The 24172-nt window shown below is 37.1% G+C and overlaps 1 protein-coding gene across 4 annotated transcripts in view; it reads right to left on the bottom strand.

The window, feature by feature from the left end:
- LOC134795676 (cyclin-dependent kinase 14) overlaps positions 1-24172 on the bottom strand; it is a 136146-nt gene that overhangs the window by 93913 nt on the left and 18061 nt on the right. For all 4 annotated transcript variants that reach the window (XM_063767601.1, XM_063767604.1, XM_063767605.1 and 1 more), the window contains exon 2: positions 5332-5418. In XM_063767601.1, coding sequence (XP_063623671.1) covers positions 5332-5418 — 87 coding nt within the window. The remainder of the gene's footprint in view (positions 1-5331; positions 5419-24172) is intronic.

The raw sequence follows: 24172 nt of genomic DNA, 5'->3' as shown, positions 1-24172 counted from the left end.
TTAGGAATAATCTTGATTGGTAAATCAAGTTGTGATTTATAATAACTGCATCTAAATTTTATTTTATTTATCCTAATGAACACATATCAAGGCAACGGTTATGACAATAACGGCACAAAGGCGAATATAAACATTTTATAGACATTTATAAATAACTGTTGAAATCTTCTTCACGCGAATCAGAAGATCACGCGGTCGTTCACTAATAAGATGGACCGATCAAGTTAAACTGCCCGGTGCGAACTTTAAGATACGTCAATTAATAGATCTAGAAACGATATATGGATTAAATGTGTGAGTGTCAAAAGTGAAGAAACGTCACATTTGTGTCACGTCGCGTTTCTTCAAACAAAAACGACACTTTTGACAGTGACACATCTAATACATATCGTTTCTAGATCTATTAACTGACGTATCTTAAAGTTCGAATCGGGCCGTAACTCGTCATCCTCTGCTTTCTACACTCCAGATGCAACCCTGATACTGACCACGATCCTCAGACATGAGGGACCGACCAGAGAGAGAGAGAGAAATCTTTAAAAGGACCCTTAGAAATATGGTGCACGGGTGTAACTTCGAAAGAGGGAAATTTTTAAAAATCCTTAATATCTATAAACGAGAAGCACTATACTTTGGCAACACTTACACTGCTACAAGGCTTACCAAAGTGCTTCTAGTTTAGTAGGTATTTCCAATTATTTAAATTGCCCCTCATTCAAAGTTACCCCAATGCAACCCTATATCAATATCAAGTCTATATGGTTATGGTTGGTGAGAGGAAAACAAATACGGAAGTATTAAATTTGGTAGGTGAGAAGAGGTCTCTGCTAGGAACAATTGAAGACAGAAGGGGAAACATGTTGGGATTGTTGGGGCACCTGATACGTCACGATACTTACATAAAGTCTATAATTGAAGGCAGAATAGGAAAACAGAGAGGCAGAGGAAGACCGAAACGTGCATATATTGACCAGGCCAAAGAGAAAATTAACGTAGTGACGTATCAGAAGCTCAAAACAGTGGCAGAGAGAAGAACGGAATGGCGATTACTCCACCGACAAGAGCTAGGCTCTTAAGAATAATGATGATGATGATGGTTCACCACACCTACGAAATCATATATAATTATTTAATTATGCTATGTACTTGTACAGTCGCCGTCAGATATATCGGAGCGGCCAAGGTGGTCACAAATCTCTGTACACGCACTCTAACGCCCTGGCAATAGAGCCAAATGCTGGCAATGAAGCGTGTTCAGATATTTGTGAGGACCTTGGCCGCTCCAATATATCTGATGGCGACTGTGCATATATTTAAGGAAATAAAAATGTTGTTATTTTGTTTTTGTTCCCTAAATAGCTATTTATTATTATTTAACCGTCTTGATCTATTTTGGGTCTTATTCCAAGTAATCCGATTATGGTAATGTTAGTAGCGAATTCAATTAAAGAAATACAATATTGATATATTAAGCATTTGCAAATGATAATTTCGTAATGTGGTATCTAATTCTAAACATGTTTTGTATTCGGTAAGCTGATTTCATTTAAACCACCTCCTTCATTTTCCGGATATCAGAAAATTAGTTATACGGAGAAATTATAATCATCATCTTTGCTAAATTATATATTAAATATAAAGTACATGATTATAAATTATAATTATTTTTATATTTAATACTTCGGGTAGTTAAGTATGTACATATGTATAATGTTAGGTACTAAGATAGAAATGTTATAACTTATAAGCGATTTAAACAAAAACCTTTATTTAATTAGTCAACCAAATTGAGAATGTCCTTTTTTTGAAGTAATTTAAAAATAAAAAAACTAATCTGAAAACGTACCCTGTCACGTTTTCAGATTAGTTCTGGTGTTGTAATCAATTAGAAGTAAATGCAACAATCGCCAAAATCCGATGATCACGCGATATAAGAGTCTATTTGTAGAATTACTATTATTAGATTACTTTTTAATTTTGTGACAGCCACTTCGCATGATCGAATACTGGTGGATGTAGACATTGTAGACTCACAATGAAATCGGGTCTTTATTATATAATATCCATACAAAGTGACTTACTTTTCATGTTCTTAAGCACATTCTTGCTCCTTTTCACTTAGTATCTACTTCTAATAGAAACAATATATAAATGTTACAGGAGAAGTTTTTTAATTTAAAATGGCAAGGCTGTATCACGGTTATAAATAAAGATCAGTCTATAACGGAAACAATTTTCCCTGAGTTGCATTACACTTAAGCCGACCACTGACTAACAGGCCGCCGGACGATATCGGCCTGTCAGTTAGAACAAAAATTTGACAGTTCCGAACAACTGACCGGCTGATATCGTCCGGCGGACTGTTAGTCAGTGGTCGGCTTTAGAACGGGATAGTTACTAGTAATCCTAGCTGCTATGATGTTGATGTGTTGTCAAAGCGTAAGTCAGTGGCCCAAATATTAATGGTTAACGTTTGTTTACTTGTTTTTATTTTTATTATAAGTAAGTTATAAGATGTCGTCTTAAAGTTTAGTAAAAAAAGGTACCTTATGGCGGAGTGATTGAAAATTCCCAAAAAGAACTACTGCCGTATTCGAACTTCAAGATATTCACAAGAGACGACACGTACTAGATCCATTCTAGATACGTTATGGTTTAGATATCAACTAGTTCTCTTTTGCAGCGCAATTCTGGCAACCAATGTCACTTTTACGTTAGTTAGCGTAAGATATCTATTAGATGTGAATTGGATCTCTAAGTCATATCCTGAGGAAATCGTTCAAGAGTATCGCCAGAATCGCGCAAATGTCATATTTGATAGGTTAGATCTTAAACATATCGTTATCGTATCTTGGTGATGTCTAAAAGATATCTAATAGATGTCTATTTCAAAATCCGAATCGTGCCCCTAGTCAATACGGTAAAAGAAGTTTGGTAGCGGACTGTGTTAGCATTCTGTAAGACAAATTTAAATAATTTCAGCTCTGGTCGAGGGGCCTAGCCAATATTATGGCCCAAATTGAAGAAGGTGATATGGCTGTAGAGTCCAGGTAGAGTCTGTCGGGAAAGAGAAGAGTCGTAGAATGTATTAGATCCCATATATATCACGACTCTTCTCTTTTCGCACAGAATCTACTATTGCATCGCCCACACTCTTAACTGTCCATCGTTGGACCTTACGCCTTTTGTAATAAGGTCCACCGACAGGCAGATAAGAGTGTTGCTGGTTGTACAAATAGTTTTGCAAGGAACTATTTTATTTCGAAGTATCACCCTTGGTAGCTAGTTTGTTAGTGCACGACACCTTGCACTTTGTGACTATGCGCTGAAACTTGGCACAGTTGATTCTTAGCTGGTCATGAGCAGATACAGACCGGGAGACCTCGAGAGCCACGTCTCATTTAGTGGGGGGGAGGGGGGGAAGTTCGACGCCGCCGCGCTTCACTTGGAGCAACATTTCTCTAAAACTGTACCTATTAGGGCATGTGATATATCATTTTCGGTTAAATTAAGGATGAGGAATTTTTTTTGGAACCAAAACAATGCACTTTCTAACAAAAAAAAAACATAAAGTAGAAAAGACAAAAAAACGTATCTTGGATTTTTTCATAATTACCAAATTTTTTTTTAAGTGTAGTATGAATCTGAAAACAAAAAATATAGTTGTAAAGCTACACTTATTACGTTTAAGAATATATATAGTTTATTATACAAAACTGTTGATAAATGGGAGATAAAAAATAATATTAAGCGTGGGCCAGAGTGATCTCAATACAAAATATTATGAATGTGGGAAAGTTACTTATAATTTGTTCTACAATCGTTTATTTTTTAGTTTTTCGTAAATAACTCGTAAACGGTAGCCCACAGCAAAAAAATATCTTTTACGTAAATAATCTGTTTCAGATTTCTTATAAAATAAGTGCTCCTTTTTTTCGCTAAGGTCAATATTCAAAAAAATATTGAAGGGAGAAAATAAATACTAAGGTCCTCTTTTTTAGTCATTCGTAAATAACTCGTAAAGCATGTCCAATAGCAAAAAATATTTTAACACAAGAATAATTAGCATAAAATTTCCTACAAAAAAGGTTATTCAAACTTTTTCGCTAGGATCAATATTTAAAAAGGGGACCTTAGAATTTATTTTCTCTCTTTAATATCGTTTTTAATATTGATCCTAGCGAAAAAGTTCGAATGACCTTTTTTGTAGGAAATTTTATGTAAATTATTCATGTACTAAAATTTTTTTTGCTACTGGCCTTCGTTTACGAGTTATTTACGAATGACTAAAAAAGGGGACCTAAGTATTTATTTTCTCCCTTCAATATTTTTTTTAATATTGATGGTACCGAAAAACAGTAGTACTTATTTTATAAGAAATCTGAAACAGATTATTTACGTAAAAGATATTTTTTTGCTGTGGGCTACCGTTTACGAGTTATTTACGAAAAACAAGAAAAATAAACGATTGTAGAACAAATTATAAGTAACTTTCCCACATTCATAATATTTTGTATTGAGATCACTCTGACCCACGCTTAATATTATTTTTTATCTCCCATTTATCAACAGTTTTGTATATTAAACTATATATTTTCTTAAACGTAATAAGTGTAGCTTTACAACTGTATTTTTTGTTTTCAGATTCCTGCTACACTTTAAAAAAAAATTGGTAATTATGAAAAAATCAAAAATACGTTTTTTAGTCTTTTCTACTTTATGCTTTTTTTTTGTTAGAAAGTGCATTGTTTTTGTTCCAAAACTAGATTCCTCATCCTTAATTTATCCGAAAATGATATATTACATTCCCTAATAGGTATAGTTTTAGAGAAATGTTGCTCCAAGTGAAGCGCGGCAGCGTCGAACTTTCCCCCTCCCCCCTCACTAAATGAGGTGGCTCTCGACGGCTCCCGGTCTGTATCTGCTCAAGACCAGCTAAGAATCAACTGTGCCAAGTTTCAGCGCATAGTCTCAAAGTGCAAGGTCCCCATACAACGGTGTGCAGTAACAACCTTTTGTAATAAGGTCCACCGACAGGCAGATAAGAGTGTTGCTGGTTGTACAAATAGTTTTGCAAGGAACTATTTTTATTTTATTTCGAAGTATCACCCTTGGCTTAATAAAGAAATAATACAATATGTGGCAAATTGCACATTCGGTGGTTAGTATCACGAAATCGTCGAAGTGCGCGTTTGTATGTTCGGTAGTATTATTTTCCTGGTGTTTCCCATTCGGAATAAACGGTGCAATACACACAATCAGGTGTTTCCTTATAATTAGTTACAAGGAAAATAATATTCCAAGTCGTTTGTTACGGGATAATATACTTACATAATCTACCGAAGCTAAGGGATAGGCGCTTCCTGAGCTTTTGCATTTTGCTCATTGCGCCTCCCCTTTTTTCTCTCATTGTCACGCCTGCAACAAAAAAAAAACATCGTTAACTTAATTGAGAAACAGTGTAACCGTTTTGTTAAAAAACCACGGGCGTTTTACGTGCCATCAGCCTAATGCGGCTTCTATTCAGAAATGAAACGGCTTAGACGTAAATAGAACCATCAAAATAAAAGTAACTATGATTCATAAAATAGTATAAGATTAACACCTTAAAACGAAATGGGAAGCGGTCGCTTCTCCATACAAACGCAGTCACCATTTTCCACTCGGGGTATTAACATTTTAGAAAATATTTTTATGCAATTTGAGTACTACTGTCGTCCACTATCCTATCGCTACCGACATATTTAACTATTTGACACTAACTGAAACTGTAATAATAATCTAATCTGTAACTGTAAACCGTATAATAATCTATATCTTATGTAAATAAAATTGTAACGTGTAATATGTAATAATATTATAAATAAATGAGTATGAGTATAATCTTCAAAATACAAGTCCGGAACATCGGATACGAATGCGCTTCAGGTACAGCCAAGTCACGTCAAGTGTAAAAATATGGGTGCCTACAACTTACTCAAAAATACGTCCCCTAGTTCTTAATCAACCGACATAAGAGCTATGGGACACATTTTTAAGTAAGATGCATATTCTCCAGATCGGATAGTACGCGAGTGGCCTAAGACAATGACTTGTTCCTAATCGTGTTGACAACTTATTGAACTCGGCGATATCGCAAAGGTTATCGACATTGGCGCCATTTGAATGACCACTCACGCGCATTCCGTTTAAAAATAACACCTATGTATAAGATTATATGCGTATAAATCTGCCAGAAGCTAAATATAACTCGAAGCAAATTAATGAAAGTCGAGAATGAGAAGAAATGCGGTTGTTTACGCATCTAGACAACGATAATTCGGTTTGACAGAATAATTATTTCTGAATGACAGACACAGATGAATAGGTTTGTTGCCATTTGTTGAATTTTATAAAAAAAAGCTGTCTATCCCCGTGTGATTCGGTCTATGTTATATATCGGGTATGTTGTTTCCCCTTCCCCTCAAGGTGTTGATTTCACCAAAGTAGCCTATGACATCACTCAAAGCTGAAACTTCCTACATGCCAGTATTATCAAAATCGGATTAGCCTTACAGATTACAGCCTGTTTCACATGCAGACAGTAGCGATTTTTAATCAAGCATCAAACAGTAAACATTCTGCACACAAGTGTGAAATAAAAGCGTTAATAATTAACGCCAGTCGTTTCTAAATAACAGTAACCAGTAATAACCCAATAGCCCGCCAGCGTTATGTACACGAATACAGCGGGAAGTAACAAGTGTTGCGTCGTAATTAATTACACAATTTATACGTCGCAGTCACGCCAGGCTCTCCTTTATAACCGATAAACACGACCTTTTAGAGGAAAAAGGTGCTAACAATGTTTCGCGGCTTCATAATTCCTAACATATTTTCCCGTTTAGATAGTTTAAACACGACTGGCTTAGCGTGTGAAAGAAAATTTGCCGAAAATTTGGAGTATGGCTTCTACAGTATTTCCATCCCAATTTGTGCGGATGGAATTTCGATTTTGTGCACGAAATTGTTTCACGCAAGGCAAAACTAATTGCTGGATTAGACTCACACGGGACGGAGGATTAGGGCTCAAGGGAAAAGGCCTAGCAATAGCTGAATGAGCAGATAAGACAGACTAATAAAATAGGCTCCCAAACTAGGGCGTGCTTACTAGAAAAGGAATGAAGTTTCCCCAGGATATTCCTTACAATAAATCGTTCTGAGCGTTGTATTATTCACGCTAGACTATTTTCGAAATAAGAACTACACCCCGGTGACGTATAAACTCGTAACTGTAATTGAATGACCGTTATTCCACATTTCCAGGGCGGAATCCCTAATGCACGTATAGAGACATTCAAGACAGCAATAGTGTCATAAAGCTGCCAGATGAAAAGTGTTTAAAAGAGAATATAGACGCGTAATGTCGTCGCATTACTGCCAAGTCTGTCATACCGATGAAACTCTTCAAATAAAGCTCAGCTTAACATATTTTATTGGTTTCCTACAGACCTACATCAATTTAGTAGCCAATAGTATTATAAATATCAATCAGGAAGACACCTTGGCTGTAACTTTACATTTCCGAGTGTATAAACTTGTATAAAAAGGCCAAAAGCATTATGTCGTCACATCCAGAGGCGTTTATGAAAATAAACATATAGTACCTACGTAGTCTATTGTAGAAAACGTGGGTGAAACTAACCTTGTGATCAGTGATCACGCAACAAACCATGAGGCATGCTCGTGAACAACTTCACTCATCACATTAAATTATTGATGTCAAATGATCAAGTCGTGAGTTCATGGTTCCTTCCAAATAACTATGGCAGTAAATTGTATTTGCGATCAATAAATTTCACTTTCACAACTCATAGCAATAACAATTAATATATTAAACCCGACTATAAATGACGGTAGTCAATTTTTTAAATAGATCTTTAAGGTTGGTAGCAGCGGCATCTATCAAACTTAATGGGAACGAATTGCTACTGAAATAGAAACTTTCTGCGGTCTATTTATAGCTGCATACAAATTAAGGGCTGACACATGGAGAGAAATGGTCACAGTTACGCCATATACCGATCCTTCGAAAGTACTCATTTGTTTAGACCCTTAATAAACAAGCTAAACGCTTCAATAATATAATATTTATAAGTTTCGCGTTTTGAACAAATATTAACTCACATTTATAAACGTCGGTAAATAAAGGTAATAAAATAAATCGATAGACCCGTCTATAAATGTGAATTAATACGCTTCAATGATGTTTAATGACGTATAGAAATGTTTACAAACGAAAATGTTACAGGCAGGTCCTTTGATAACAAATGAAATGTAGTAAAAGAAATGATGTTTAACGAAGGGAGAGAAACGTTAAATAGTGTCCTAACAAAGCCCAAAAGTTTGAACAGATACTAGTGTCCGACCGAAACATGTTTTTTTGCCGAAACCGAAACCGAAACCGAATGTTCGGCTTTGGCTCTAGTTTCGGCCGAAACCGAAACCGAAACTTTTGTAGACTTGTTAAAATCGTTGTTGAATGTCATAAAACCGCTTTTACGCCCATATTATGGGGCTGTCAACACCCAATGTCCTTGAAATTGATATTACTTAAGCAGTTTTTTAAGAAAATTACTAGAGTTAGACCAAGATAATTCTGCAACGATTTTGATAACACATGCAGTGCAAGTGTTACTTTAAACGTCAAAACTTCCATGAAATTATGACGTATAAATAACATTTGCACTAGTAGCACTGCGTATGCTATCAAAATCATTGCAGAATTTTCTTGGTCTAACTCTATTCATTCACCAGTCAAGCTAACATGTAGATACAGGGTCAACCAAAAACGCGAGCGCAGCGAGCGCGAAATTTTTTGTTAACAATATCGCAAGGCCGGGTACCGATCTTCACCTGGGCCTAAAAGTCCGAAGTGCCCCAGTGAGGCGAACTTTCATGCGAAGTCAAAGCCGTGCTTCAGGCTTCAGGATAAGTAGTTAAGCACAGACTCCAACCAATGTCCATTGTATTAAAAAGCGAGACCGCAGACCGAGCATGGCGCAGCGAGGCCAAAGGCTAAGCTGAAGTAGAGGACATGTGGAACACAAACCAATGGTAAATTGAGGTAAAAAGTGAAGCTAAGGTCGAGCATTCGTATGAAAAACTGTACTGGGGACACTTTTAAGGGTTTTTTCTTCGTTTTAATCAATAGTCAGCTGTTCAGCTTCGCAAAATATTAACTATTGAGAAAATCTACTTTGCGGCACTAGTTGAGCGTAGTAGCCTTTAGCCTCGCTTAAAATTTGCCATTAGAGGTACTTAGATAGAAAAATGACTGAATAAGTAAGTGCATAAGAGCGAAAAAGACATCGTTCGACTCGGGCCGAGCTGATACTCGGCCATCGGTTACGTGCGACAGTGCTATCTCATTCACTCTGATACAATTAGACAGTGTGCGTTATAGGTATTGACAGCCTCTTAAGACTGCGTCGACCGTCCAGTGGCGCTCTCATTAGTGGAATTGTGTTTTATTAAGAAACCAATTAATTTCTGTACCTATACATGAATCAGTATATGTAGACATATTTAATTACACAAACGGGTCTACCGCGATATAATTTCATTGTTTTTACCTTTAATTCCGACGTTTCAGCTGAGTTGCACCAGCCCGTTTGTGTAATTAAATATGTGTACAAAACGCGAGAGTTTAAAGCAGTATATGTAGGTAGGTATGTATTAATATTGTTGTCCTCCTTATTCCCCAACTTTTGGTCTTTGTCCGAAGTAAGGTTTACTCGGCTAATTCCGAATGTCGAAAACTGTCGGATAATTCCGAAATTCAGATGAAAATCACCCTTAATTCCATCATAATAAAAGTCTCTTTTCGGAATTATCCGACAGTTTTCGACATTCGGAATTAGCCGAGTAAACCTTACCATTTTGTAAGTTTCGGCCCGGCCGAAAGGTTCGGCCGTTTTTTGGCCGAAACCGAAACTACAGCCGAAACATGTTTTTTTGGCCGAAACTGGCCGAAACCGAAACCGAAACCGAACCTTCGGTCGGACACTAACAGATACATAATGCGTTTGTTTTTGTTACCGAAGCTCCGAAGTCCGAAGTAATTATGAAAGAGCAGTTCCGACAAACACGTAAGAAGTAGGGAATGCCCGTTCAATGCCCTCAGCACGCGACCTGGTTACTTCATATCTAATTGATATCGATGACAGGTAGTAAAACATTATCCTTATCACTATTAGATATATTTACATCTATTACGAATTGTTACTAATTTAGCAGTTATTAGGACATTTGCACCGCTGTCGCATTCCTGAAGCGGTATCATGGTCGCATTTTTATCACCTGTCATGTCATGCGTCACATTCGCACGTACATACTTATTAAAATGTTACAGCCATGGTGACAAATGATGAGCCGAACATCTTAGCCCTACTGGTTCATAATATGTAGTAACTCCACGGCCGATCAGCCACGGCGACTACTATCCACTCCGTTGCTGTCCCGGGTGTGCTCGCAAGTGGCTGACGTTAAGTATCGAATATTATACTGGTTCATATCGAATTTATCATATGAGCCAATAGGAAAAATCATTCATTAATGGATTACAAAATTGATATGGTATGGAGACATTAAAGACGTCAACATAACACAGTTGCATTCAAAGCCTTTCTTTATTATCATCTTAATACTAGTTAAATTTGTTTAGTGTTGTGTACAAAGCATTAAATTCAAACATTAAAGATCAACGACCGCAGTAACAATTCAAGATCAATTGTATTGAAAGTTCATTACCCATCTTTCCTATCCAGACACTCCAGTTGCAGAAAAATTAATCACACTAAGACCACTATGTCAAGCACCCGTAACTCGAAAGACCAGCCGGTAATCCAACTTCTCAATTGTAGAGTACGAAATTCCATAATGAGTGTATGATCAGCGCCAAATATATGTAAACACATTCAGTCTTATCACAAAGGAATAAGGTACGAAAGTGTAAATATAAATTTGACGTACACTGGCGATGGCCTGCCAAACTCTGCACGGCGCCAGGTCGACGCGCCGTGTCCGTGCTCCAGGTTTCAAAACATTCCCATTATAATGGCCAGATAGGTGGATTTATTGCACTTTGCGCTGCAATCGTGAATGGAAATGCACTGTTATGTACGATGTAGAGGAATGTTAGTAACTGAGCTTTATAGCATTGCATTGGAACAGACAAAGATACTCGTACTTTATTTATTGGTTTAGGGAGGTCGAAATTTCTATATTACACATACGACTATTTTGCATTCCAATTTTCTAATGAAATTTAATAATATACGGTAGCCGCGTGCGTATGAGGACGTCTTTGACGATCAAAGGCTTATATGTTTATGTGTCGGAAAGTCACCACAAGGGTAAAATTTTAGGTGTATTCCCATTTATCCGCGCCTCACGTGACCGCCGCCATACTATGAGGCGGTAACAGATGGGAATAGAGACCAAATTTCAACTCCCTGATTCGAATAAAAAAACTACTTAAAGTTATCTTATAGAGATCAGATTTGTTAGGTAGCGCGGAATCCCAAAAGATTGAATCAAAAAAAATCTTCATGTCTAAATATTTTCGGTCCTCACGCCTGATGGACGTAAGATGATAGAACGAGGAATGTTAAATTCAGTCATGCCCGTGAAATGCTGTACACTCTCCCAAATGCAGTTGGTCCAAATAAGACCTCTGATACAACGAATCAAATTCATTTATCAATGTTTACACATATGCGACGAGTCACCTGCGAGCTTTAGCTTTCACCCAAAAACTAGTCTTGTTATCAATGATTAGAGTACAAAATCGAATGTACGTTGCTCTAATTCGGCGCCGGTGGCGCCGCAGTCAACAGGCCTAGAGCTAGAGCAAACAACCACCATGAGCAAACATTCACACTGTCGGCAGTATCTAATCTGGAAAGCGACAGGACAATAACTAGGGTTATATAACTTGTATATATATATGACTGCTGAAAGGACAAACAATAAAAAATGTGTGGCTATATTGCTGTTATGTAGGTTCAAGAGCAAGCGCCGAATATCACTATTTATAGGTATCTCTACACTTTATAAAACAAAGCCCCCGCCGCGTCTGTCTGTGTGTTTATGTGTATGTCCGCGATAAACTCAAAAACTACTGAACGGATTTTCATGCGGTTTTCACCTATCAATAGAGTGATTCTTGAGGAAGGTTTAGGTGTATAATTTGTTACCCCTTGCGAAGCCGGGGCAGGTCGCTAGTCTACATAATATATACCTACCAACTTATTGAGCACGCACGTTGTTTTGTTACCACACGCTGATAAAGTTTCTAATAGTCGACATAATTAATTACAAATACAAAATCGATAAGGCTAACAAGTTGTTTGGTAACATATCGATAAGCTACTATTACACTCATTTCATTAAGTCAGACAACACATAAACGACCTGTTGAAACAACGGGTTCCAAAACATAGTATATTTAGCTGGAGGCATATTATACGTGCAAAATATGATTTGGTTTTAATACCTGCGCGAGTCCAATACTGTCGGACAGATAATGCCGTATAACTGATGAGCCAATCTTAAGCCGTTTAATATTTTTTAAGGATCGTTATTTGTTAGATTGGAACATAACTGTCAATACTATTTCTTGTGGAGTTCCTCCCCAATGTCCTAAATTTTTTTTCACCGAGTAAACGTATGGATGTCAATACTATTTCTTGTGGAGTTCCTCCCCAATGTCCTAAATTTTTTTTCACTGTATAAAAGTATGGATAAAACGTTATGGCATTTTCGTACCTCTTAAAAACTTCATACATTTTTTATCGGACAAATTGGGATAACTAAACTATTCTCTCTATAGCGCAAGAAGGAGTCTTACCTATATACAAACATTCGAAAAAAATACTGTTTTTTTTATAAAACAGCGTTGATATTGACTTACTTACAATCATACACATCATACTTAACATTTCTGAATATTTATCCTGGAATATGCAAATCAACGGTAGCGTTTGGCCATAAAGATGATCATGCAGAACGTTTTAGCACCCGAATTAACAAGATCCACTTATTAATGCGGAGCTCATAAAGCGATTCCACAAAGGTTTCATACACCAATTTACGATTCATAAATCGCACCCCAGCTAAATGGGGTTATTCCTCGAGAGTCGAACATTCAGGAAAACCAGCGTAAGTGCGGTCTCTATTTACGAGTAGATGTTCTGAATGTAGGGGTCGCTGTTTGCATTGGTTAGTAAATGCGTTCGATTGCTACATGATCGTAAACTGCCAGATCGTGCACCGGAACACAGGGTGTTATCAATGCAATTCGAAAGTGATGGGTTTAATAAAGTGAAACGGTACAGGAAATGCAAATGCATTGTGAAATATTTGATTGTAAATTGGCTTTTACAGCAGTTGAGATTTACCTGCGAAACGGGGAATTAATATTAATTAAATGCTTTATTTTCATTGAGTGATTAAAAAAGGCTATGGAATTTTAATTGTGAAAGGAATTGAAGTGTAGGCCATACTATGTTTTATTTATACGTTCGTAGCTAGGGGCATTGAAACTAAATTAAGTTTGTCATATATTAGCCCACGCTACACTACGTGATCCGCCCAACTGTTCCATTCTTTGACATGCAATCCAAGGGAAAAAATATAGTTGCAAAGATGAAAGCTAGTTCCGCATACCGGGATTGTCCAATGAACTCATTCCTGGGTTGTAATTCCCTTTACATTCATAGCTCATCATCTTAAGAACCAGCATAAGCGGTGACTCAAGATCTGCATATAAGAGATTACATTTAAACTGGTTACTCATAAAGAATACGTTCAGTAGACGTTGAGAATTATAACTCTGGCGCCCACTCTCATAACGCGTCGCGCTGCGGCGCCCGGACACTTCACACTAAATCCAAAAGGACTAATAAACTTTTATCACTCCGAGGCACTTAGGACTTTTCAATGAAACGTGGGGGAATTGCCAAACGAGCCAAGAGACGTGTAACAGCCCTCTGTCAACTTGATCGAGAGGACACATTCAGATGCAGCGGATAATTGAAAACTCGTTTGGAGTTCTCGGCAATTTGGTGAAAGATGATTCAATGTTATCGTAACCTATATTTGAATGACGAATTAAAAATATAACAAGTCGAGTATGATGAAGCAAATGTTGGATATATTTAGGAGGAAGAAAATTAATTTGTGAGCTAATTATGAAATAACCGCAAAATTAAATGAATCATGACTAAAAATAGCGCCATGCATATTTAAAGTTGCATTGAGACCTTGCGCCTTGAATCGACTGTACCTTGGACTGAAAACAAGTTTATTCGAAAATAGTCGCGCTATTTTTATTCAACAAAAATTAAAATGTGAGAAGGTTGCAATTTCAACACTACACATACCGTAGATGGTAACTAAAATAGAGCTGACACAATTGAGGTATTCACGTGGGTGCCTCCAGATACACCCACACATTCGAGATACCAATTGCAATATGCCGGTCAGCGAATGGCCAGATACCGGACGAGATAACCCAAATATCGTAGTTCATTCAAGTTGAGACCATGCTTAGTTCTGATCCTGGAAAGCTTTTTTTTCATCATATTCCAGCTATCCTATTGTTATCTGTACCTACAGAGGCTTCGTGCAGAACAATGCGGAGCATGGCCGCATGTCTCGCTGTCGATTTAATTATTTTTCGTAAAGGAAAGGAATTCCTTTCCCGCAACTCAAATCTTTTCAAAGATTACTATATCTTTGTAGCTGTACAATTTTTGGGATTGATATAGTAAACAAAACGATTTCCTTCGAACGGAAAAGGACAGTTACGACAAATCATTATTCGAATACGTATTCGACATTACTTTCGATAAGTCTGACCTCAATCAGCTCGTACGGATGAAACCTAGCCCGCAGGCTAGGTAGGGGGTATTACCTCTTGGCGTGCGAATGTCGTTCGTCGACCTTGCGTCCGCGCACGCCCCACCTATTGCGCATTGCAATACAATGCAGAACTAGTGCACATGTTAAACATGTCGTGGTTTAGTTTGTTACTACATTCGTGCTTGTCGTGTATTTAAAGCAAAGTACCTTTAATGAGATTGAGTAATAGATTATTGAGAATATTGAGCAACTAAATTCTATGCGTTGGTCAATTGAAGTTTGATCTACTATCCGATATCGCAAAGAAATACGAGAGTGCTATAGTAAACAAAGAATAATGAAACAATCACAGCGTCTAATGAATGACGAATTACTTGTTTTGATTGCCAATCACAAGCGACCCACGCGAGAGATGCGTCAGACTATTATAAGTATTATAACAGTACCTACTTGTGTGTGAATTTACTATATACTCTGAATTAGAAGCCATTGAGAATAGTTTTCATCAATTAAAGTAACTGTAGTTTCACTTACTCTACAGTTTTTTATTATATCTACGAATTAATTTTCATTTTATTGACATCTGTGTATTCTGTGTTCACTTCAGCTAATCAAAACCACGACTTAAGAAAGCTACGTCTAGACAAAATATAATAACGACTCCTCTTTAGTAAGTAGAATGTAAAAATGAATCGTTATATACCGTAAACCTTATTGCAACAAAATGAGGTCTATCGTTGGTTATTAAAGCGTTGCTGCTAACTAGTAGTTGGATTTGTATAATATTAACAGCCCGGTATCAAGTCGCCTAAGCTGATGACAGTGTTGATGCAACTCACTGGAACAGTTTGAACCGCCGCCAAGAATGCGTTTCCACTGGATAGTGGATCCTGCATTCCATTAAATTGTGCACGGGACAAGGAAATATTAAATTATTTATGACGACCTATTAGACAGTTACGATCAGAATTGAGAGAGCCAACTCTCTATTCTATTCGAATCTAAATCTATTTTTCAAACTGCACTCTTACAGGCGGAATACATTTTTTCAGGACTTGAGTCTCGAATAAGAAAAACGAAATATACCTATGTATCAGAGTCGTTAACTTTTATTGCATTGTCCACAGTAGTCACCTTTTTCTAAACTATGTTTGACCCAAACCGATATTGGCTAGACCGACGACTCCACATTTATTTTACTGATAGGGCATTTTCATTTAACTTGTATTTTAAAGCGCGACTTAAGTCGTGTTTCAGTAACGTCTAACCGTTACATTCCTGACAAAATGTATGGGATTTGACATTGACCGTCAGTTTTGTAACGATTGCTAACCGGCCGTTAAAGGTGTTCAATTAAGTGAAAATGCCCGATATATGAACACCAAAACATTTGCAGATCGTATACATTAAAGTTGGACAAGGCCGAAGTCCCTTCTGAGAGTGCTATGTCTCTGATGAGGGATAACAGGATATAGTCATCATCATCATCTTCGTACATTAAGTTTTAATGCTACTCATGACAACATTGCCAACTAGCCACAGTCCATTAGCGAATTTTGATATTTCCGGATGAATTACGTAAGCATTCAAATAATCAGATCAAATTGATGATTCAAGAGATAAATAACTCCGTGAACTCGTTACTGTATCGATCTTGATGACATCATATTATTCTAATGACGTTCATCGAGTAATTTATGAACGCTAACTCATAATGAATAATGAATATCGTAACGTTAATTGTATTTAAGTTGACATTGAACATTTTATGAAATATTAATTTACGTATGCATTTTAATTATTGGCGAAAGTTATTAACTAATGACAGTTGCCTTCAAGACAATTTTGTTTTTAATAGCAATACAGTCACAACTTCTACAATGTAATTAGTTTCAATTCAAGTAGCGTCGAGCAATGTAAATAAGTCTGATATTTAATCAAAACTATCATCGGTTCGGGTATGTTTTATGCCGAAAATATACTCGTACATGATAAATATGCATGTCACGCGTACCTCTCTATAAATATATAGGAGACTTATGTTGTAAATAAATAATAAATACACAGAAAACACAAACATCTTTTCAACAACCCAATTAAAGACACTAACGATATATTAGTTGCTGATGGTCCCTCTCAAGGAAATTCATCAAAAACTTCATAATAATTACTTCCCTTCACTTCAGCAATATTTATATACGCTCAAGAGTCTCTATTTGGCGCTGCAATCGCGTTAAGTATTCGCTCGCACGAAATCTGATTAGCACGAGTTTATCTTTCCTTCGCTAACAGTGAAAGTTACTTCGCGATTGTATAGATGATTCAGACAAGAACCGTTGTTTCTTACAAGTTGCGTACAATAAGTTAAAAGATTTAATAGCAGTATGTGCATAAATGATAAACGAAAATAGATGATACTTACGTTGGAATTCGAGTAAGAAGAGCTCTCTACATAGCCGGATGGGGTAAGTGATATACTTAATTAGTAGTATAAGTAATTGTATTACTTAGCTATATTTTAAATATCGTAAGCCGGAAAGGTACATCATAGCAGCTGCATTGTAAAACACCCTATCACCTAAACTACTAATCCTATTTACACCTGTGATGACGAAATAAAAATTGATTGATTGACTTATCCGTGTAAGTAGGTTCCGTGTAGGTAGGTAGGCTTCGAAAATACAGTTATACATACTTTTATTTCTAGTAGTTTTGACTTTTTTTTGACTACGCAAAAAGCTACAAAACTACTAAATAATTCTTAGAGATGCAATGTAATCAAATTGAGTTCAATTTGTAGTTTCAATGATCAAAGGTTTTATTAAGGCACTTTTGCCGTTACTATATATTTGATATTGACTGTACCAATGTCAAGGGCTCATATACTGTTCAGTAAAACTAGTTAACTATCTATTTCTGGCGCTTCAAGTAACCAACAGTGCCGGTAAGCATTCAAGTGTCTCTACAATAGGTACCATGGTACGGTTGGCGCTGCGTCTTAGTACGCATTTACATCACAATTGTGTTCATTGTGCGGGGGTTGCAGGTTCGAGGCTGTGTCGCATCTACTGGGACGATACAATCTTGTAATGGCGTATCTAACGAAGCTGTATTAAACATCTAGAACATCTAGGAATTATGAGGGAACAGATGAACATACATACATACATACATACCCACATACATACCGGTCAAAATCATAACCCTCCTTTTGCGTTGCCGTAGTCGGGTAAAAAGGCATACGAGGGCTGATCCGAAAGTTGTTATTGCTCCGGCACTACTCATGCGATTGCAATATGATTTATACCATTGTGAGGGATATTTCAATGCTAATTATGGCCTTTTTTTTTTACTTATATGTTTATTTTTTATATAATATATTTTTTACTGAAAGCTGTTTTGTATGGAATTATAAATTACTAAGAAAAAAACGTTTTTTTTTTCTTAGTAATTTATTGAATTTCGTATTGAAATATTTAAGATTCAACTTATATTTACCTGGGATTAATTATTCGGTTCCTTCTGCTATTTTCGATGTATAATGGATAAATAATTTTATATGATAAAGCACATTTTTGAATAAGTATCTGAAATTACTACTTTTGATGAAATGACTCATTATTGACACCTATTAAGTCATAATTAGGTTTACTCAATCAAAATGATTTTTACGTAAAGGGGTCATCCATTAACTACATCACACAAAATTCTAGGTTTTTTTACCCCTCCCCCCTCCTTGTCACACTTGGTCACATTTGGCAAACCCCTCTACCCTGGTGTGACGTCACATTTTTTCAACGAAACCGGCAAATATTTATTTAATATTTTATCAAAATATTTTTGGCAAAAGAAATATTAGTAATTTTATAACCCAAAACTGATTGGGACAGAAAATTAAACGAATATAAACGACCAAAAACTTGTTTTTTAACTGTACAGCGAATAAAATAATTGATTTTTTTTGTGTTAATGATGAAGTTAAAGTGACGTCACAAAGTTTGTGACCTCCCGCTTGTAACAACATTTCATATTTTTTTGTCCCCCTCACCCCCCTAAACGTGTGATGTAATTAATGGATGACCCCAAAAAGACGATTGAGATTCGCAATTAGCAGCACCTAAAAAAATTATATGTTTTTAAACTAAAAATGTTTATAATATGATACCACATAATGGAGTTTCAATTACTAATCATCCTGGCTGCTGGCCATAGGCTTCGGCAAGTCGCAGAAAAAAAATATTGAAAAAAAAACTATGCGTTTTCTAAAAACGAATTAACGTCACCTCTTTACATACTGAAATATCCCTCACAATGGTATAAATCATATTGCAATCGCATGAGTAGAGCCCGAGCAACTAAGAACTTTCGGATCAGCCCTCGTATTAGTGCAAGCGAGATGTATATAAAGTAAATTACGTAGACGTGAGCGCTATGTCAACGTCAACACTGGTGGTAGCCGTAAAGGCCTCTCAAGTATAATACTCGGATTAGTCGGCCCTTGTCATATCGCAACCATATGCTATGTCCCTGCTTCACTAAAAAAAACAGAGCTAATTGGCCAACCAGAATGATGACGAAGGCATAAAAACAGAAAATATATTAGCAAAATATATTATATATTAAAAACTTAGAACTGTCCCTATAGGTACACTGTATCCGTATTGTCCCTAATTTTCTAAAATAGGAACAACAACTTTCGACTTTCTTATAGCTCCAAACGCTACTTGAGGTCAATAGAGGTAAATGTGTTATACGGATAAGTGTGGCCTTCACATTGGGGCCTGTTTACACATTGATTAGTGTTAACTGCGAGTTTATACATACAGGGTGACCACTCTTTACTATAACCCAAATTCCCTGACTTTTCCCGGTTTTCCAGGCGTTTTTTCAAGTTTTTCCCTGACCATACTCTTAAATGTAATAAATATAAAATATGTAATTGGAATACATTCTTGAGTTTTTGCAGAATCTGAATTAGTCCAGTCATTATATCCAAAAAACCGACCCTACCCGTGAATAATCAGTTGTTGGATTTTTTTTCGTAGGTCCCTCGGGGGGGGTCACTGGGAGTGTAAATTCAAAAAGTAGTGTTCAGGCTCCTGTGTATATTCGAAAAACGGTTTTTCTTGAATAACTCGGCCATTTTTGATTTTACAGTAAAACCGTGAGGACAAAATAGAAATTGGGAATCTAGTGGTAAAGTGGTATTGACCACTCGATTTCAATTCTATTAGTAGAATTTAAACGCCTAGTAGTGGAGATATCATTTAACGAAATACACGAAATCGAGTGGTCGAATTTCAAAAATCGGCCCCCTGGACTTAAATTTTCTATCTTTTTGTGTAGCTCCTCCGTGTACAAAAAAAAATGATCCACGCGGCTCGTAATGCTCACTTTACGAGCCGCGTGGATAATTTTTTTTTCAATATTTATTTTGTCTATACCGCCGTGGTAGGATATAGCGTTACCTATTATTAACCTATTTAGCGGCACACGTACGACCCCAATTTCATAGAAAACCGCAAATCGATGTACGGGGTTAGCCGTTTGGCACACGTATACTAGAGATCAAAATAAAATTTTTGACCCGCAGTTCCTAAAAAAAAAAATCCATAGGAGGGGAGTGCTGAGTCATTGTTTTTTTTTTTATGAGAAAAAAAATTTTTTTAGAAATCAATCGTGTATGGTAGGGTTAAAGAGGTATTCCCCGTTGGATATATGGATATTACGTATCATTTTATGATTAATATGCACCGTATCTGCAGTACAGTTCCATTAAGTCTCGTAGAATAGATACTGAAGTAGGACTGTATCACTTAGTATTATTGAAAAATTAAAAAAAAATACTAAATGAAATTATTTTCAAAATTGCTTTATTAGGGTTAGATATGAGGATATCACGTATCATTTGAGGTATATTGTACAAAAAAAATCAGCCATATCGTATCTGGAGAAGCCCAAACTTGGTATGTTTTGAAAATTATTTTTGTTTTAATTTAAAAAAAATGGCTGAAATGTAATGATGTGGTATAGTTTTAGAATCGCCTCAAAAAGCTTTTCTGAAAAAAAAAATTCCCTCCCATACAAAAAAAACAATGACTCAGCACTCCCCTCCTACGGGAAATATTTTTAGGAACTGCGGGTCAAAAATTTTGTTTTGACCTCTAGTATGCGTGTGCCAAACGGCTAATCTGTACATCGTTTGGGGTTTTTAAAGTGAACAGGTTAGCACATTCACTGCCCCCGACGCAAATGTGCGTCCACCGTCATACAAGTTTGTTCCTAGGCCACGCCCTCTGGCAGTGAATGCGTTAGACTAATTATAGTAGATATATAATATTTGCAGATTATACATAGATTATAGATATATAATGAAGCGATGGTGGCCTAGCGGTAAGAGCGTGCGACTTTCAATCCGGAGGTCGCGGGTTCAAACCCCCGGCTCGTACCAATGAGTTTTTCGGAACTTATGTACCTACGAAATATCATTTGATATTTACCAGTTGCTTTTCGGTGAAGGAAAACATGATGAGGAAACCGGACTAATCCCATCAAGGCCTAGTTTCCCCTCTGGGTTGGAAGGTCAGATGGCAGTCGCTTTCGTAAAAACTAGTGCCTACGTCAAATCATGGGATTAGTACTCAAGCGGACCCCACGCCTATTACTTATTCTGTGCCCAGGCTCCCATGAGCCGTGGCAAAATGCCGGGATAACGCCAGGAAGAAGAAGATATAATGTTTGCAGATGGTAAAATTAATATATTTATTTTTATTTTATTATGTACATACAGAGACAATTTTTATTCCCTGACCTCCATTAAATTTCCCTGACAATTCCCTGACTTTTCCATGACTAGCGAAATTCCCTGACTTTTCCCGGTTTTCCCGGTTTTCCAGAAAGTGGCCACCCTGTACATATGCTACTTGCGTTTAGTGGTATATGAACTCGTAATAAACACTAATCAATGTGTAAGTAAACAGGCCTCTGAACCTTGCTGAACATACGAGTATATATGGCTGCATTTTTTCTAGGTCTCCAAAGTGAGTCAGTAGTATTCGTGTCAGTCCGTTTCGTCGCGAACATTGTGCGGGCCATTCGTCACCTTGCCCTCAATGGTTCGCCGTAAACAAAACAAACGAGCATTTCCGCTTCATATTTTATGCAGGAGACAATTTCTCGCACTCACTTGACGGTGTTTTTCCTACTGTATAAACTTAAAATCGGGTACATAAATGTGAATATTTTTCACCTTATGCCGTTGGCTTGTGGTAATTGAATAATATGTACATAGGTGTAGAACGATACGGCAATAACAACATAGATCAACAAATACAATAAAAAAGAACATATTGGCATCTATTTAGACCACAACGTAGTTACCAGATATTTTCAAAGGAATTGAGTAATCGCCAAACAAGCGCTATGTTCTTAAAAGCAGACATGATGGATGAGAACGATTGTATAAGCAAGAAGCTCCAAAATCACCGTCGCATCACAGCCTAACGACTAGCACTAAACGATCTAATAAATCAAGCTCTTGAAAATGGCACTTAAGAAAAGACAATGGAATTATTACGTACAAAATAATATATATGTCGCAGTCGGATCGTATAATCCGCCGTATTACATTACGGCTAGCCGTTTTCAAAAACAGGGGCGTTTTGAAATGCGGCGGTTTAACGATTAGCCGGATTGAATGCGGCTGAATGAGAATCCGCCGGAATGTATTCGGCGCCATACGTTCTTCAACACGGCTAGCCGTAATGTAATACAGCGAGTCATTAGCCGCCGCTTTGACAGTTTTTAGTTCCCATTTTTAACACCCGCGGCGCTGCCTGACAAACGCTGGGGTGTCCATCAAATCTGGAGTTCGTCGGACTGTTTCTTTTCAAAAAACATTTCTTTCGCAACTTAAATAGACGGAGCCCCGCTTCGCGGGGCTCCTATTTCTGAGCGGTTTGCCCTTCGGGCATCTGAAGCTACCTAACGAACCTAACCTACCTACCTATTGATTTAGTGAGACGTCCGTGAAAACATTACACTTTGGGGAAAAAAGCGTAGGTAGGTAAGTAGGTTAGGTTCGTTAGGTAGCTTCAGATGCCCGAAGGGCAAACCGCCCAGAAATAGGAGCCCCGCTTGCGGGGCTCCGTCTATTTAAGTTGTGAAGGAAATGTTTTGGAAAAGAAACACATGTAGTGCGGTGGGACCATGGTAAAAATAAATTAAATTGCAAACATTGTCAAACTCCGGTTACGTAGGCGACCGAAAGAACTGGTCACTCTACAATCTAAAATAGTAGTACGATGCGGCTAAACGTTGGCCGCCTTATTGAAGAACATATCGCAATGACAATCCGGCTAATCGTCGAACCGCCGCATTTCAAAACGCCCCTGTTTTTGATAACGGCTAGCCGTAATGTAATACGGCGGATTATACGATCTGACTACGACATATACACTCTCTAACTAAACCGATGCTTATCATGATTTTCGTCTCTGACACATAACACGTTCTCTTTCGGCTTTTTATTTTTAATATTGGGTAACATAACGCTGCGCTCTATATGAGTATCTAACTTTTACATAGGTTACGCCAGAGGAAAGCCCCAAAAAAGTGCAGCCAAGTTAGCGCGATCGTTCAAGCGAAAAGCCATGATGGTGCGCGCGCCACAAACAGCACATGCTATTCAGGATATGACCAAAACCATATAATTAAAATAAACAATGCAGTCCAACACGTAAGATCACGAGAGACGCAAGAAAGCGAGACAACGTGTATACACCCGTTATTCAAGATAAGCCATTACCACGCCAGAGAAATTAGTATACAATTAATTATACGGAGAGCATAACTTAAAGTATGCCATGTTTATTTTTCTTCAGTGACCGGCAAAAATTGGATGAATAAGTAGTTCACTGTTCACCGTCATTGGCAGTTAACTTTCTTTTACGTACACATTTCAATTTGTCGAATATTTTTTTCGACAAGTTAGTAAGTGAACGTTTTGTCAACCATATAAAGAAACGTATGGATATGTAAGTCTGAACTCAAACACAACTTAAAGTGATTTTCTTTTGGATATCGTTTACACTTTTCTTATCAAAACGACAGTATAGAAGTTCTGTTGCCATGATGGCGCATATGCACATACAAACAATAGCTTGAACGTTATACCACAACTCACAGTATTGCGTCGATAATTAATGTTTCATTAAACCGTGAAACAGCCAGGACTAAATCTTAACCGGCTCCATCGTTTAACAAT

Source organism: Cydia splendana, chromosome 12, assembly GCF_910591565.1.
Source record: "Cydia splendana chromosome 12, ilCydSple1.2, whole genome shotgun sequence".
NCBI lineage: Eukaryota > Metazoa > Arthropoda > Insecta > Lepidoptera > Tortricidae > Cydia > Cydia splendana.
The sequence above is the reverse complement of the archived record's forward strand: the minus strand, read 5'-3'. Positions and strand labels throughout refer to the sequence as shown.